We start from the raw sequence: 15,024 nt of genomic DNA on the forward strand, positions 1-15,024 counted from the left end.
GATAATCGGGTTGGACGCAGCCCATGGTCCACATGAGGCTCACAGTCTTAATCCCCGTTCTACAGATGAGGTAACTGAGGCAGAGGGCAGTGAAGTAGCTTGCCTGAGGTTACCCAGGAGAAAAGTGGCAAAGTGTCTTCCAGGCCCATGCTCTAACCATTAGGTCACACTGCGTGTGTGTGTGTGTGTGTGTGTGTGTGTGTGTGTGTGTGTATCCTAGGAGTCTGACACTGCCATGTGGGACACATTGGATCCCCAGGGGGCTTGATCTGGCCATTCTGGAGAATGAGTGACCACCTCTGGAATTGCAGACTTCACTCCTTTAGTGCTAACCATCTCACTGTACTTCCATCTTGCCTGTCTCGCCACCAAACCCTCGCCCACATCCTGCCTCTGATCTGAAACACCCTCCCTCCTCAAATCTGACAGACAATTACTCTCACCCCCTTCAAAGCCTTATTGAAGACATATCTCCTCCAGGAGGTCTTCTCTAACTAAGCTCCCCTTTCCAGCGCTTAGAACAGCGCTTTGCATATAGTAAGCGCTTAATAAAAGCCATTATTATTATTTCCGCTTCTCCCACTCCCTTCTGCATTGCCCTGACTTGCTCCCTTTGTTCTTCCCCACTCCCAGCCCCATAGGTACATATCTGTAATTATTTATATTATCTGTCTCCCCCTCTGGAATGTAAACCCATTGTGGGCAGGGGATGTGTCTGTGTATTGCTGCATTGTAATCTCCCAAGATCTTAGTACTGTGCTCTGCACACAGTAAGTGCTCAGTAAGTACGATTGAATGAAGGAATGAAAAAAGATATTTTTGGAAAGTTGGCCAATTCCTTTATCTGACCTCTCTCTCCCTAGCTCCCAGGACACCCTCTCTGGTTATTAGCAACTTGACGTCTAGTTCATTGATCTTGAGTTGGACAGATTACCCCACGGATGAGTCCCAGCCTGGATTCATAAAAGGTTATCACGTCTATATGAAACCTACATCAGGAATATGTGGTCCGGACTATGAAAAATTCATTCTTTCAGGTAATGTACTTTGGCCATGAGTAAACAAGCATGCCATTTCCAAATTTGTTTTGTCAGCACATTTTTTTTTGTTTGAGGGGGGGGAAAGGTCGGGGTTCTGTATTTAGGATCAAAGTTATAAATGGCCAGGAGATAGTTCTCTTTGAGGAGAGCCAACCCAAGAGTATAATTTATTTATTTATATTAATATCTGTCTCTCTCCCTCTAGACTGTAAGCTTGTTCTGGGCAGGGAATGTGTTTTTGTTATATTGCCCTCTCCCAAGTGCTTAGTACAGTGCTCTGCATATAGCAAGCACTCAATAAATATGATTGAATGACAGATTATTTATTTAAATGGTATTTATTAAGTGCGTACGGCTCTGTAGATACAAGCCAATCAATTCGGACACAGTCCGTGTCCCATATAGGACTCATAGCCTTAATCCCCCTTTTACAGACGAGGTGACTGAGGCACAGAAAAGTTGTGACTTGCCCAAGGTCACACAGCGTGCAGTGATGGAGCTGGGGTTGGAACCCGGGGCTTCTGTCTCTCATCAGTCCACTGCTTCTCTGAACATTTACTGAGCATTTACTCTGTGCAGAGTCCTGAACTAAGCACCTAGAAGAGAACAACAAAATTAGAAGAGATGATCCCCACTCTTGAGGAGCTTATAGTCCCCTGCTGTATTATAAATATGTAAGAAAGATTCCTCTGATACATGGCAGCATTCCAAACAGGAGAATCACTCTACCCAGCTTGTCAATCCACTCATTCCTAGAAGCCTCTGGGGAATTATAGGACTCTGGGAAATGCAGTTTCCAACCAGCAGGTCCCACAAGATGTTTCCTAGTTCACCTTCAGCCTTTCTAAATGAGGGAATTAATGAGCCAGATGAGTATGATCTCTTACTCTTTCGACACTCTCCGAAGCCTGTCACTCCTTCATTCTTTTATTTCTTGATTTTCATCAGCTTTTTGTTGTTCACCATCAACTTTGATTTCTTCATTTGCCTTTCAATTTCAAGTGATTAGTACATTTCTTCAATGCCCGGCAATATTTTTCTCTGTTGCATTTCCCACTCGGGTGCTCCTGAACATTCATTCATTCTCATTCTCATTCTCATTCTCTCTCTCTCCTCTTCTCTTCTCTTCTCTTCTCTTCTCTTCTCTTCTCTTCTCTTCTCTTCTCTTCTCTTCTCTTCTCTTCTCTTCTCTTCTCTTCTCTTCTCTTCTCTCTCATCTCTCTCTCATCTCTCTATCTCTCCCTCTCCCTCTACTTTTACACTTCCAAAACATTTCATTGCAGGTGGTTCATTATAGTATAAACACATGACCATCAACTTTAAATTTCTTCCTTTGCCTCTGAATTTAAAATGATAATTACATTTCCTCAGTGCCCAGCACATCTCTGATGTTGTTCCGTTGCATTTTCCACTATGGTGCTTCTGAACATTCTCTTTCTCTCTCTTTCCCTTTCTTTCTCTTTTCTTTTCTTCTCTCTCCCCTTCAGTTGAAAAATATGTTTTTTCTCTTTCTGAAACATTTCGTTACAGGTGGTTCATTACAATGTAAGCACACGATTGAAAATCCAGAACAAAAGACCTTTACCGTGCAACACCTCAGACCAAAGGAAGCTTATGACTTTGCCGTCAGCGCATACACAAGCGGAGGAGAAAGTCCCTATTCTTTCATAAATGCCAAAACTGCAAGTGAAGACTGTGAGTTTTTCAAGTTAAAAGAATTTTTAAAAAGTTACTCTAGTCTCTATAGGGAACAATGGATTTGTCGCCTCTTAAAAAATATCATGAGCTAGGCCCTAACTCCAACACAGCTCCAGGGAAGCACAACTTCCCTGGCATCTTCCTGGAGTTCGAGACTGTGAGCAGGAAATGTGTCTGTTTATTATTTTATTGTACTCTCCCAAGTGCTTAGTACAGTGCTTAGTACACAGAAAGTGCTTGATAAATATGATTGAATGGAGCTACCATTATTTTTTCTTTTAATGGTATTTGTTAAGCACTTACTATGTGTCAAACACTGTTCTAAGCGCTGGGGTAGATCGGATACAGTCATTCATTCAATTGTATTTATTGAGCACTTACTGTGTGCAGATCACCATACTAAGCACTTGTAAAGTACAGTTCGGCAACAGACACAATCCCTTCCGAACAACAGGCTCACAGTCTAGAAAGGGGGAGACAGACAATGAAACAAAACATGTAGACAGGCATCAATAACATCAGTGTAAATAAATAGAATTATAGATGTATACACATCATTAATAAAATAAATAGAATAATAATATGTACAGTCTCTATCCTGCAAGGGGTCTCACAGTCCAAAAGGGAGAACAATGATGTGCATATAGCTTTATTTCTATTTGTTCTGATGACTTTGACACCTGTCTACATGTTTTGTTTTGTTGTCTGTCTCCCCCTTCTAGACTGTGAGCCTGTTGTTGGGTAGGGACCGTCTCTATATGTTGCCACCTTGTACTTCCCAAGTGCTCAGTACAGTGCTCTGCACACAGTAAGCGCTCAATAAATACGATTGAATGAATGAATGAACAAGTATTTAACCCCCATCACACAGCTGTGGGAACTGAGGCATAGAGAAGTTAAGTGACCTGCCCAAAGTATAAAGCAAACCATTGGCGGAACAGGGAGTAGAACCCAAGTCCTCTGAATCCTAGGCCCCTGCTTTTTCCACTAGGCCATTTGGTGTCTTTTGTCTAAAGAAGGGGGTATGCGGTAAATCACTTTTTATGAAAGTGAAAGACTCATTATTTTCTCGTAATTTAATACTTATCTGAATAGAGTTAAAGTTTCTTGTCAAGTGGAACACTCTCCTTTATATGAGTTGATTTGTGGGGATCTTTAGAGAGATTATAGTAATAATAATGATGATAATGGTATTTATTAAGCACTTATTATGTGTCAGTCACTGTTCTAAGCACTGGGGGAGATACAAGTTAATCAGGTTGGACACAGTCCCGGTCCCACAGAGAGCTCAAGAAACAAATCTGTTGAAGTTTTGAAAACAAGCTCGATACATTATCTCACAAGTGATTTTTAGCTCACATTTCACCCAGAGACACTTAGGAACAGATACTCTGGTTGTTATTTTATTTCTACTCTTTCACTAAGTGAGCTTGTAGCTGTTCGCATCTCAGAAACAAAGATGATTCAATAAAGAGGACATACAACACCAAGAACATAATAGTCAAGGTGGATGTGCAGAAATGGAGTAAAACATTGGATTTCTGTCACTTGAAGGACCACTGAGTATTTATGGGTAGCGCTCATAAAATTGTTATTGAACGTATCTTGGCTTTTCCTCACGAGAGAGAAAACAACTTCATTCTTTAAAAACATTTTTTTTTTCTCTGTAGCCAACCTGACACTAATCATTGTGCTTCCCATGATCCTGTGTACCTTGCTCATCGTCACCCTGTGCTCCTGGAAAATCCAGTGGTAAATAACTACTTTCCTTCCACGTAAGGACATGAAGGAGAATGACAGTGAGCCTCACCCCAGCTGGATGAGAAAGGGGCCCGTGGCTTTCGGTCCTATTTTGGGAAAGTTAGAGTTGCATCCTGGGACTTAGAGGTCCCAAGAGCACGTAGGTGCCAGTCATGGAAGAGTTAAAGTGAGGAGGCTTAGAATATATGTGGGGCATCAGTAGGAGCATCCTGCCGCAGGGCAAATATCGGTTCTGAATGGACTTAGAATAAAGGGTGCATTTGAAATGCCCCAGGCCCCTCTCCGTATACCAATATTTGGCGTTTCCCCCTTTATTGATATTTATGTAAGCACCCTACCTGCTAGTACATTGGTTCATGCTTATCTTCGCATTCCAACTACACCATCGTCATGCTGTGATGGACCCTAATACTGTATCAATTCCTATTAAAACAGGCCCCTACGCTTGGTCCGTTGAGACGCCGCTATGACTTGATACTGACGTGGGTCTGTCGGGCTCCTTGCGGTCCTTCCCTGCAGTTTTGTCGGCATCTCCCTGCACCGATCGGGGTGTGAGGATGCTTTCCTAATTAAATCTACTTATTAAACGTAACCTCTGCATGCCTGGCAATATGTGCACTTATGTTTGGTAACAGCGCAAACTGTGTCGTGTGCACTTGGAGAGCTCCACCCCAAATTCCAGGCATGGAAACTCTCTCTCAGTAGAGTGGGTGGTCACTGCCACAGTCACTCCAGGGAACATCTAGCTTACAACCCGGCCTGTTGGGTGAAAGAAAGATGGCTAAAGAAAGGCTCTAGAAAACGTGAGTTTCCCAGCATGCGGCCCAATTCCAATTCCATTTCTTTTCGCTGCTTCCCTAGGGTGAAGGAGAGGTGTTACCCTGTCATTCCAGACCCGTACAAGAGCAGTGTCCTGGCGGAGATGAAATTCAAGGTGAGTTGTCAGGAGGAATAGCTTAGATTCCACTGTATCTCAGATGCAGCTCAGAATAATGATGATGATGATAATAATAATGATGGTATATAAGTGCTTAGTATGCGCCGGGGTAGATACAGGATAACAGGGTTAGACACAGTCACTGTCCCACATAGGGCTCCCGGTCTTCATCCCCATTTTACAGATGAGGTTACTGAGGCTCAGAGAAGTTGTGATTTATTCAAGGTCACCCAGCAGACAAGTGGCAGAGCCGGGATTAGAACCCAGGTTCTCTGACTCCCAGCCCCATGCTCTTTCCACTAAGCCATTCTGCTTTTCTTGTGGGCATAAATGAAAAGAAACCTCTCCGAAGATCACTATTCAAAACCACCCAGTCCCATGGAGGGTGGATGGAGTTGCCCTCTGGACTGTAAAATCATTATGGGCAGGGAGTGTGTCTGCTAATTCTGTTGTTTTATATTCTCCCAAGCGCTTAGTACAGTGCTCTGCACATAGTAAGCACTGAATAGATACCATTGACTGACGCTGGGGTTCAGGCCACACAGGGCATAGTTTTAGAGGGAACTGTGATTGTAGCTGGAGGATGGCAGATGAGGGAGAGGTTTGTTTTCTCCGGGATTATGATCTGGATTTCCCCGGCCCACGTCACCCCCGGGCCTGGAATGCCCTCCCTCTGCCCATCCGCCAAGCTAGCTCTCTTCCTCCCTTCAAGGCCCTACTGAGAGCTCACCTCCTCCAGGAGGCCTTCCCACACTCAGCCCCTTCCTTCCTCTCCCCCTCGTCCTCCTCTCCATCCCCCGCATCTTACCTCCTTCCCTTCCCCACAGCACCTGTATATATGTATATATGTTTGTACATATTTATTACTCTATTTATTTTACTTGTACATATCTATTCATTTTATTTTGTTAGTATGTTTGGTTTTGTTCTCTGTCTCCCCCTTTTAGACTGTGAGCCCACTGCTGGGTAGGGACTGTCTCTATATGTTGCCAACTTGTACTTCCCAAGCGCTTAGTACAGTGCTCTGCACACAGTAAGCGCTCAATAAATACGATTGATGATGATCTGGGTCACTCCACAAGTTGTCAGCTGGTGGAGCGAACCCAGTCAGAGCGAGGAGGGGTGGGGAAGTGGGAGGCTGAAGGTAGTCCGTTTCCTCTCTGGGCCCAGCCAGGGGGATGATGGGATTCATTCATTCAATTGTATTTATTGAGCGCCTGCTGTGTGCAGAGCACTGTACTAAGCGCTTGGGAAGTACAATTTGGCAACATATCGAGATGGTCCCTACCCAACAATGGGCTCACAGTCCAGAAGGGGGAGACAGACAACAAAACATGTGGACAGGTGTCAAGTCATCAGAATAAATAGAAATAAAGCTAGATGTACATCATTAACAAAAAAGAATAGTAAATACGTACAAGTAAAATAGAGTAGTAAATCTGTACAGACATATATACAGGTGCTGTGGGGAGGGGAAGGAGAGGAAAAAGGGGGTTCAGCCTGGGAAGGCCTCCTGGAGGAGGTGAGCTCTCAGTAGGGCTTTGAAGGGAGGAAGAGGGCTAGCTTGGCAGTGCCATCCATTTTCAGGGCTACTTGATTTAGCAGGTGAGTTGTTACACACTGCTTAGCAGATTGTAGGGGAGAGAGCCTTCCAGCTTATGTAGAACAGGCCAAGGAGCAGGGCAGAGCTGCCCCTGGGCACCTGGCTGAACCCCATCTCTGACTGCTTACAGGGTGGGTCCAACTTAGCCGTCCTGAACCTCAACCACTGCGTCCCCGATGCCCTGGAAGTGATGAATCATTCGGAAAGGAGCAAGATGCAGCTGCTGTCCATGAAACTGCAGTCCTCACAGCCCAACAGTTACGGGCCGCAGCCGGGAGGACTTGACAAGTTCACTTCCTCCTCGTGCATCTGTTTTGAGAACCCCACCTATTCCCAGAAGGAATCAGACTGGGACCCCCACCTTCCCCTCTGGCCTCGGTCTGCCGGGAGCACCCAGAGCGAGGGGGAGGTGGCACCGCAGGAGAACGACTACACTGAATCGCTAGAAGAGGATCCAGGCATGAAAACCAGCTTGAATTACGTGTCCCAGATGGCCCCGCCTGCAGATAGGGATGACCCTGCGGCTGCCGTTCCTCAACTGGCCGGTTGTTCGGGCTACAAAACACAAATGGTTGCCATCGTGAGCCCTGTTGTCCTTCCATGACGCTGGCGTGAGCGAAGGGCCTAGCCCAAACTGCCCCATGGTGCACCCGCCTTCTGCCCAGTGGGGAAATCTTCGTCACTAAGTGGATTCGGTTCCTTCCCGTGAGCCCCTGGCGGAGCCAGGCGCGGGGGATTAGCTTGCCCCGTCTCCGGAGTTTCACCCGCCTTGACATCTTGTGGACAAGCCCTAGTCCCCCACATAGCGAGGGTCTCCTACAGCCACGGAACTTCTTTTCCTGTTTTTCTGGTCCTAAATGGAAAGTCTGCCCTGCCCTTCTCTGCCCTGGACTTCTCCCAGCAGTGGCAGAAGCGGAGGTTGGGACTCCTTTCTGAAGCACTTTTACCTGAACGACAGCCGTATTCGAGTACTGCTACGCTCCGATCCCCACGCCTGGCAAGCTCCTCGGTGGCCGGATCGCGGGCTCCGATAATGTAGGACTGTAGCAATTGTAGAAATTCCGGATTAGAAAAGATTTGGAAAGGGAAGCAGCGGACCCTAGTGGAATGAACACGTGCCTGGGAGTCTGAGGAGCTGGTTTCTCATCCCGGCCCTGCCACCTGTCTGCTGTGTGACCTTGGGCAAGTCATTTCACTTCTCTGGGCCCCAGTTACCTCACCTGTCAAATGGGGATTAAGAATGTGAGCCCCGGATGGGACGCGGATTGTGTCCAACCTGATTCCCTCACATCTACCCCAGTGCTTGGCACATAAAAAGCGCTCAATAAATATGATTGAATGAATGAATGAACCCCAGAGTTCATTTTAAAGCAACAGGGCTTTAAAAAAACACAAAAGTTATTTTGGTGACCATAACCCACCTTCAGACCGAGTGCACTGACCTGTAAAGTTGGAGCGGCCAAGAGGAAACTAACTGCCTTGAGAAGCAGTGTGGCCCAGTGGAAAGAGCAGGAGTCAGAGAACCTGGGTTCTTATTCCGGCTCTGCCCCTTGCCTGCTGTGTGACTGTGAGCATGTTACTTTCTCTGAGCCTTAGTTTTCCCATCCATAAAATGGGGATTAAGTACCTGTTCTCCCTCCTACTTAGACTGTGAGCCCCTACTTGGACAAGGACCTTGTCCAAACTGATTATCTTGTATCTACCCCAGCGCTTAATGCAGTGCTCGGCACATAGTAAGTGCTTAATAAATACCAGTTAGTATTATCTTCTTTGGTTCAAAGACTAGCACTGTAACCGTGAATTAAAACATTCTGTTTCCTTAGCCTGCTTTCCTCCCGTTCACACCCTCTACTTGCTGTCACAGCAGGGAAGATCACACATCATAGCTGCCTGCTTGAAGCCAGGCTCGGAAATAAGCCACAATAATAATGATGGCATTTATTAAGTGCTTACTATGTGCAAAGCACTGTTCTAAGCGCTGGAAACATCTAAGCCACAAACATCTCCACGTTAGGTTTTCCGAAGTATTTCTCACAACCGGCTCTTTTACCTCATCTGGAAAAGGGGGATTGAGACTGTGAGCCCCACAAGGGACAGGGATTGCGTCCAACCCGATTTGCTTGTATCCACCCAGGCGCTTAGTATAGTGCCTGACACATAGTGAGCGCTTAACAAATACTATAATAATAATTATTACAGTATATTTGAGTAATTAGTATCTTTCTCAAGTGTTTAGTACAGTGCTCAACACAGTCAGTGCTCAATAAATACCATTGATTCATTCTTTGAAAAGGGGCTAGCAGAGTGCAGAGGAAACTGCTCAGAGAATCAGAGGGAGGGAGCTGAAAGGCAGGATAGGGAGAAGAAGTGGGCAAAATGGGGAGGGAAAGGAAAATTAAGTTCTCCATGTTTCTTAAAGGTAAGAGAGGACAGAAACAAGAGGAGAGGGAGAGTAGATCAGAAGCAGAATTACACAACACTAGGAGGAAATAAGAAGGGACAAATAAACGAGGAATTATTTAGTAGATATCAGCTAGACAAGATTGCCTTCTCCCGTAGTGAAACCACTGACTTTGAGGTCATAGACCAATTCTGACAAATTCCTTCCATTTCGGCTCAGCTCCTTTGCCTGGATGACATTATGTGGCTCTCTGGGCCAGAGGGAGAGATGTGAGGCAGATGTTCTAGCATCACCGGGAAACGGCACCATTTCTGTATTTCAGAGGGATATTCGATAGGAATTAAAAATGACATTTTCATGAGGAGAGCTGATCTGGGGTTAGTAATTTACAATCTGCGGCAAGTCAAAACTCACCCATGCTGGGCAGCAGCGGCACGGGAAAGTAGAGGGCGGAAACTCAAGTTTACTGCGCGGAAGAAGGCAAATGGTAAACCGTGTCCAGATTTTTACCGAGAAAACTGTATGGATACACTACCAGAATGATTGCAGATGGAAAGCGGGGTGTTCTGAGAGAGTTGTGTCCGTGGTGCCGCCGTGGGTCGGAAATGGCTCGACGGCATGAGACAAGAAAATTTAGGGAAAGCAGAGAAAGAAGAGCACTATGAGGCCGTCTTGTTTCCAGTTTCATATACGTATAGGCATTTCAAAAAAGAAAGGGAGTTACCCAGGTCTTTATGTGGTGTTAAGGGATGGGGGGCTTGTTTTGTTAGGCCTCTATTAGCCCAGCGTTCACCTCCTCTGGCCCTCGACACAGCCGAAGGCATAGGGAAGATTTCTAGACTGAGCCCGTTGTTGGGTAGGTACTGTCTCTATATGTTGCTGATTTATACTTCCCAAGCACTTAGTACAGTGGTCTGCACGCAGAAAGCGCTCAATAAATACAATTGAATGAATGAGATTGCAGTCCTGGGTCCTGTGGAGCTCCCTGCAACTCTCCTTGTGGTGAAAGCACTCCAGCCTCCAAAGCCTGTTCATTCATTCATTCAATCATATTTATTGAGCGCTCATTGTGTTCCGGCTCAGAGGAGGGAGGTTGAAGGCCGCTAGCGCAGGACCTTCTCACAGCTGGATTCCTCAGACCCTGTAGTCCTTTCACCGTGTGAAGTAAGCCGCTTTTTGCGGGAGACTCAAGGCTCCTCTCTGGACTGTAAGCTCCTTCTGGGCAGGGAATGTCTCTACAATCGATGGTGTATTGTATCCAGGCACTCAGTACAGTGCTCTTGCACACAGTAAATGCTTAATAAATACCAAATGCCTCCTTGTGGAGGGGGATCATCTCTCCATACTCCTCTGTATCATACTCTCTCTGGTCTCCCCCCACTGCTCAACCCCTACCTTGCTAACATGCTCGAGAAGCTTATTGTGGGCAGAGAATGTGTCTGTTTATTGCCATATTGTGCTCTCCGAAGTGCTTAGTACAGTGCCTTGCACACAGCATGGCTTAGAGGAAAGAGCATCGGCTTGGGAGTCAGAGGTTGTGGGTTCTAATCCTGCAGCACCACTTGTCTGCTGTGTGACCTTGGGCAAGTCACAATCTCTCTGCCTTAGTTCCCTCTTCTGTAAAATGGGGATTAGAAGTGTGAGCCCCATGTGGGACAACCTGATTACCCTGTATCTACCCAAGCGCTTAGAATAGCGCTTGGTACATAGTAAGTGCTTAACAAATACTACAGAAAGCGCTCAATAAATATGACTGAATGAATGAATGCTCTGCACACAGCAAGTGCTCAATAAATAATAATAATAATAGCATTTATTAAGCGCTTACTATGTGCAAAGCATACCATTGATGCCTAGTAGGAAGAATGAACTCCATGGACTGATTCATCGGCGTCCAACATTTGTAAGAAGTTTTAGGGTCAGGGTTACTTGAGGTCCATGGGATTTATGTTCTTGAGTCACTGTAACTGCCACTGTATTTTCTGAAACAGGTGTGTGTGTGCACGTTCGCTACTTGGGAATCGCACTGCCATAGTGGTAAAGTTTTACTGCGACGTTTCTAAATTTAAGTTCCAAACCCAATTACTTTCCCAGTGCCCTACATTAAAATGTGAGTAAAATACTGACTTCAGATGGTCACCACTGCTAATTTTGATTCATTAATTTGTCTTTCTACGCTTCTTTAACGAAAATAGAGAAGCAGCTTGGCTTAGTGGAAATAGCCTGGGCTTGGGAGGAAGAAGTCATGGTTTCTAATCCCGGTCCTGCCACTTATCAGCAGTGTGACTCTGGGCAAGTCACTTCATTTCTCTGTGCCTCAGTTACCCCATCTGTAAAGACTGTGAGCCCCACATGGGACAACCTGATTACCTTGTTTCTACCCCAGCGCTTTGAACAGTGCTTGGTACATAGTAAGCGCTTAAAAAATACCATCACTTTTAAGTGCTATCCCTAGGGAACATGGACGTCATTGTTGTTACATTGTCCAAGCCCTACCTTTGACTGTAAGCCCGGGAGGGCAAATGTTTTGTTGCCAAACACACTGCACATGCAACAGCTGTAAGTATTCACGATCTGTCTTTGGCCCAAACGTTCGTAACACACCCTACATGTTGGGATGGCAGTGTTTTCATCATCTTCCTACTGTTTTCTTTTTTTTTATAATGGCATTTATTAAGCGCTTACTACGTGCAAAGCACTGTTCTAAGCGCTGGGGAGGTTACAAGGTGATCAGGTTGTCCCACGGGGGGCTCACCGTCTTCATCCCCATTTTACAGATGAGGTAACTGAGGCCCAGAGAAGTTAAGTGACTTGCCCAAAGTCACACAGCTGACAGTTGGTGGGGCCGGGATTTGAACCCACGACCTCTGACTCCAAAGCCCGTGCTCTTTCTACTGAGCCATACTGTTAAATGAGGGGAACTAATACAGTTGCAGGGCCTGTTAATTCATTCAATCGTATTTACTGAACGCTTACTGTTTGCAGAGCACTGTACTAAGTGCTTGGGAGAGTACAATATAACAATAAACGGACATGCTCCCTGCCCGCCATGCGCTTACAGACTAGAGTTAAATTGTTACGTTTTATTAATCGGTGATGGAAGGGAAATGAAGGTTCTTCCCCCAAGAGCAGTTGTCCTGCTATCAACTAACACTCGCTGGAGCCAAGTTGATGCCAAAGATCAAAAAACCAACACCCGAAGAAACGTCTCTCTTACCTGTGCAGGCGTAGAGTTTTTCTGAGATTCTCACATTGATTTTCTGCTGGTCTGAACCTTCCGATCCAGGTCTGTTGTCTGTGGCTTTAAGGAGCATCAAAACTCAGCACTCTGAGACTCAGTAATTTACCTGGCCCCCAAACATTTGCCACGTTGCAGTTCAAAGAGAAAGAGGGTAAAAGGAAAATTAGTGTTCGCCTCGACCCTGGAGACTTTTTTTAAATAAAAGGATACCTAGCAGGAATGGGGGACGACTACTAGGAAATGAAAGAAAAAAGGGAAACTGCCAGCAGCCAGGTGAAGAAGTGGGGAGGGGAAGAGGAGAAATCCCACATAACCTGCAATAGACTTGCCTTTCACCGACATGGTTCCTTCATTCATCCATTCAATTTATTGAGCACTTACTATGTGCAAAGCACTGTACTAAGAGCTTGGCAGAGAGCAATATAACAATAAACAGACACATTCCCTGCCCACAGTGAGCTTCTCAAGCACGTTAGCAAGGCGGAGGTTGGCTGGGGCGGGGAATGTGTCTGTTTATTGTTATATTGAGCTCTGCCAAGCTCTTAGTACAGTGCTTTGCACACAGTAAGTGCTCAGTAAATATAATTGAATGGATGAATGAAGGAACCGTGTTGGTGAAAGGCAAGTCTATTGCAGGTTACGTGGGATTTCTCCTCTTCCCGAAAGCCCAAGGTTGGGGTAGTCGTAAGAGCAATACTTCCCTCCACCCCGCATGCAGATGAAACCGATCAGAGTTGGCATATTCCTAACCGTCCCCCAGTTTTGAAGTCAGGCATCATCACCACCACCACCATGATCTTTGTATACCCACATCGGTGGCTTGCCACTCTGCTTTCACTCAAATCTCCCGTCTCACTATGGAGGAAGTCTTCTGGGGCCTACTGGGGCTTGAGTCGAATCCTTGCAGCTGTAGAGAGGGCAGAAGCACATTGTCACGGACTCATCGGCTCGGACTGGGAAGAAGCCCAGCGGATAGATGGATTAGAATTTGTCTTCCCGGAGATGGAACGAGCTGGCAGGACCCTAGGGTGCCCAGAACCACCCAGCTCAAGTCTGTAATGACGCCACTGCTCCTGTCCCTTAACCCGACTCGTTACACCCACATCAAGTTGGCGTGTGAGCCTCCCTGAGGGAGCAGAGAGAGAGGATTAGTCCAGCACGACTCAGGCACTTGGAAATTCTCCAGCCTGAGCACAGTCACTGGACTAGAAGCTCCTCGAGGGCAGGGATCGTGAGTTGCACGGGTTGTACTCTCCCCAGCACGCGGTACAGTGCTCCACAAACAATAGTGAATTATTTAATAGGGTTAGGAGACACCATCCCCATCCTCGAGGAGTTTATGCTCTGGTGGGGAAGACAGATAATCAATCAATCAATCAATCGTATTTACTGAGCGCTTACTGTGTGCAGAGCACTGTACTAAGCACTTGGGAAGCACAAGTTGGCAACATAAAGAGACAGTCCCTACCCAACAGTGGGCTCACAGTCTAGAAGATAATGGAAATAATTCACAGGTAGAAGGAACTTAGCACCTAGTAGAAGCAGCGTGGCTCAGTGGAAAGAGTGCGGGCTTGGGAGTCAGCGGTCATGGGTTCGAATTCCAGCTCCGCCACTTGTCAGCTGTGTGACCTTGGGCAAGTCACTTCACTTCTCTGTGCCTCAGTTCCCTCATCCGTAAAATGGGGATGAAGACTATGAGCCCTACATGGGACAACCTGATCACCTGGTAACCCCCCAGCGCTTAGTACAGTGCTTTGCACATAGTAAGCGCTTAACAAATGCCATCATCATTATTATAATAGGCCATGCAAGATGCAGTTAAGTGCTTAGGTGGTCCAATTTGAAGTGGCAGTCGCAGGAGGATCATCATCATCATCAATTGTATTTATTGAGCGCTTACTATGTGCAGAGCACTGTACTAAGCGCTTGGGAAGTACAAATTGGCAACATATAGAGACAGTCCCTACCCAACAGTGGGCTCACAGTCTAAAAGGGGGAGACAGAGAACAAAATCAAACATACTAACAAAATAAAATAAATAGAATAGATATGTACAAATAAATTAAATAAATAGAGTAAAAAAAATATGTACAAACATATATACATATATACAGGTGCTGTGGGGAAGGGAGGGAGGTAAGCTGGGGAGAACAGAAATTAAACGGGGAAGGCTTCTTGGATGAGATGAGATTTAGGAGAGATCTGGGGTCGGTCTAATTTGAATAACAATAATAATGATGGTATTTGTTAAGCTTACTATGTGCCAAGCACTGTTCTAAGCACTGGGGTAGAGGTTGTCCCATATGGGGATCATGGTCTTAATACCCATTTTAGAGACGAAGT

General features: G+C 45.8%; 1 protein-coding gene across 1 annotated transcript in view; it reads left to right on the top strand.

The window, feature by feature from the left end:
* OSMR (oncostatin M receptor) overlaps positions 1-8,328 on the top strand; it is a 45,216-nt gene extending 36,888 nt beyond the window's left edge. The window contains exons 14-18 of the mRNA XM_038744350.1: positions 864-1,037; positions 2,571-2,735; positions 4,409-4,490; positions 5,361-5,433; positions 7,170-8,328. Of these exons, the coding sequence (XP_038600278.1) occupies positions 864-1,037; positions 2,571-2,735; positions 4,409-4,490; positions 5,361-5,433; positions 7,170-7,643 (968 nt within the window). The 3' untranslated portion in view covers positions 7,644-8,328. The remainder of the gene's footprint in view (positions 1-863; positions 1,038-2,570; positions 2,736-4,408; positions 4,491-5,360; positions 5,434-7,169) is intronic.
* Positions 8,329-15,024: the final 6,696 nt, after the last annotated feature.

Source organism: Tachyglossus aculeatus, chromosome 3, assembly GCF_015852505.1.
Source record: "Tachyglossus aculeatus isolate mTacAcu1 chromosome 3, mTacAcu1.pri, whole genome shotgun sequence".
In the NCBI taxonomy this organism is placed as follows: domain Eukaryota; kingdom Metazoa; phylum Chordata; class Mammalia; order Monotremata; family Tachyglossidae; genus Tachyglossus; species Tachyglossus aculeatus.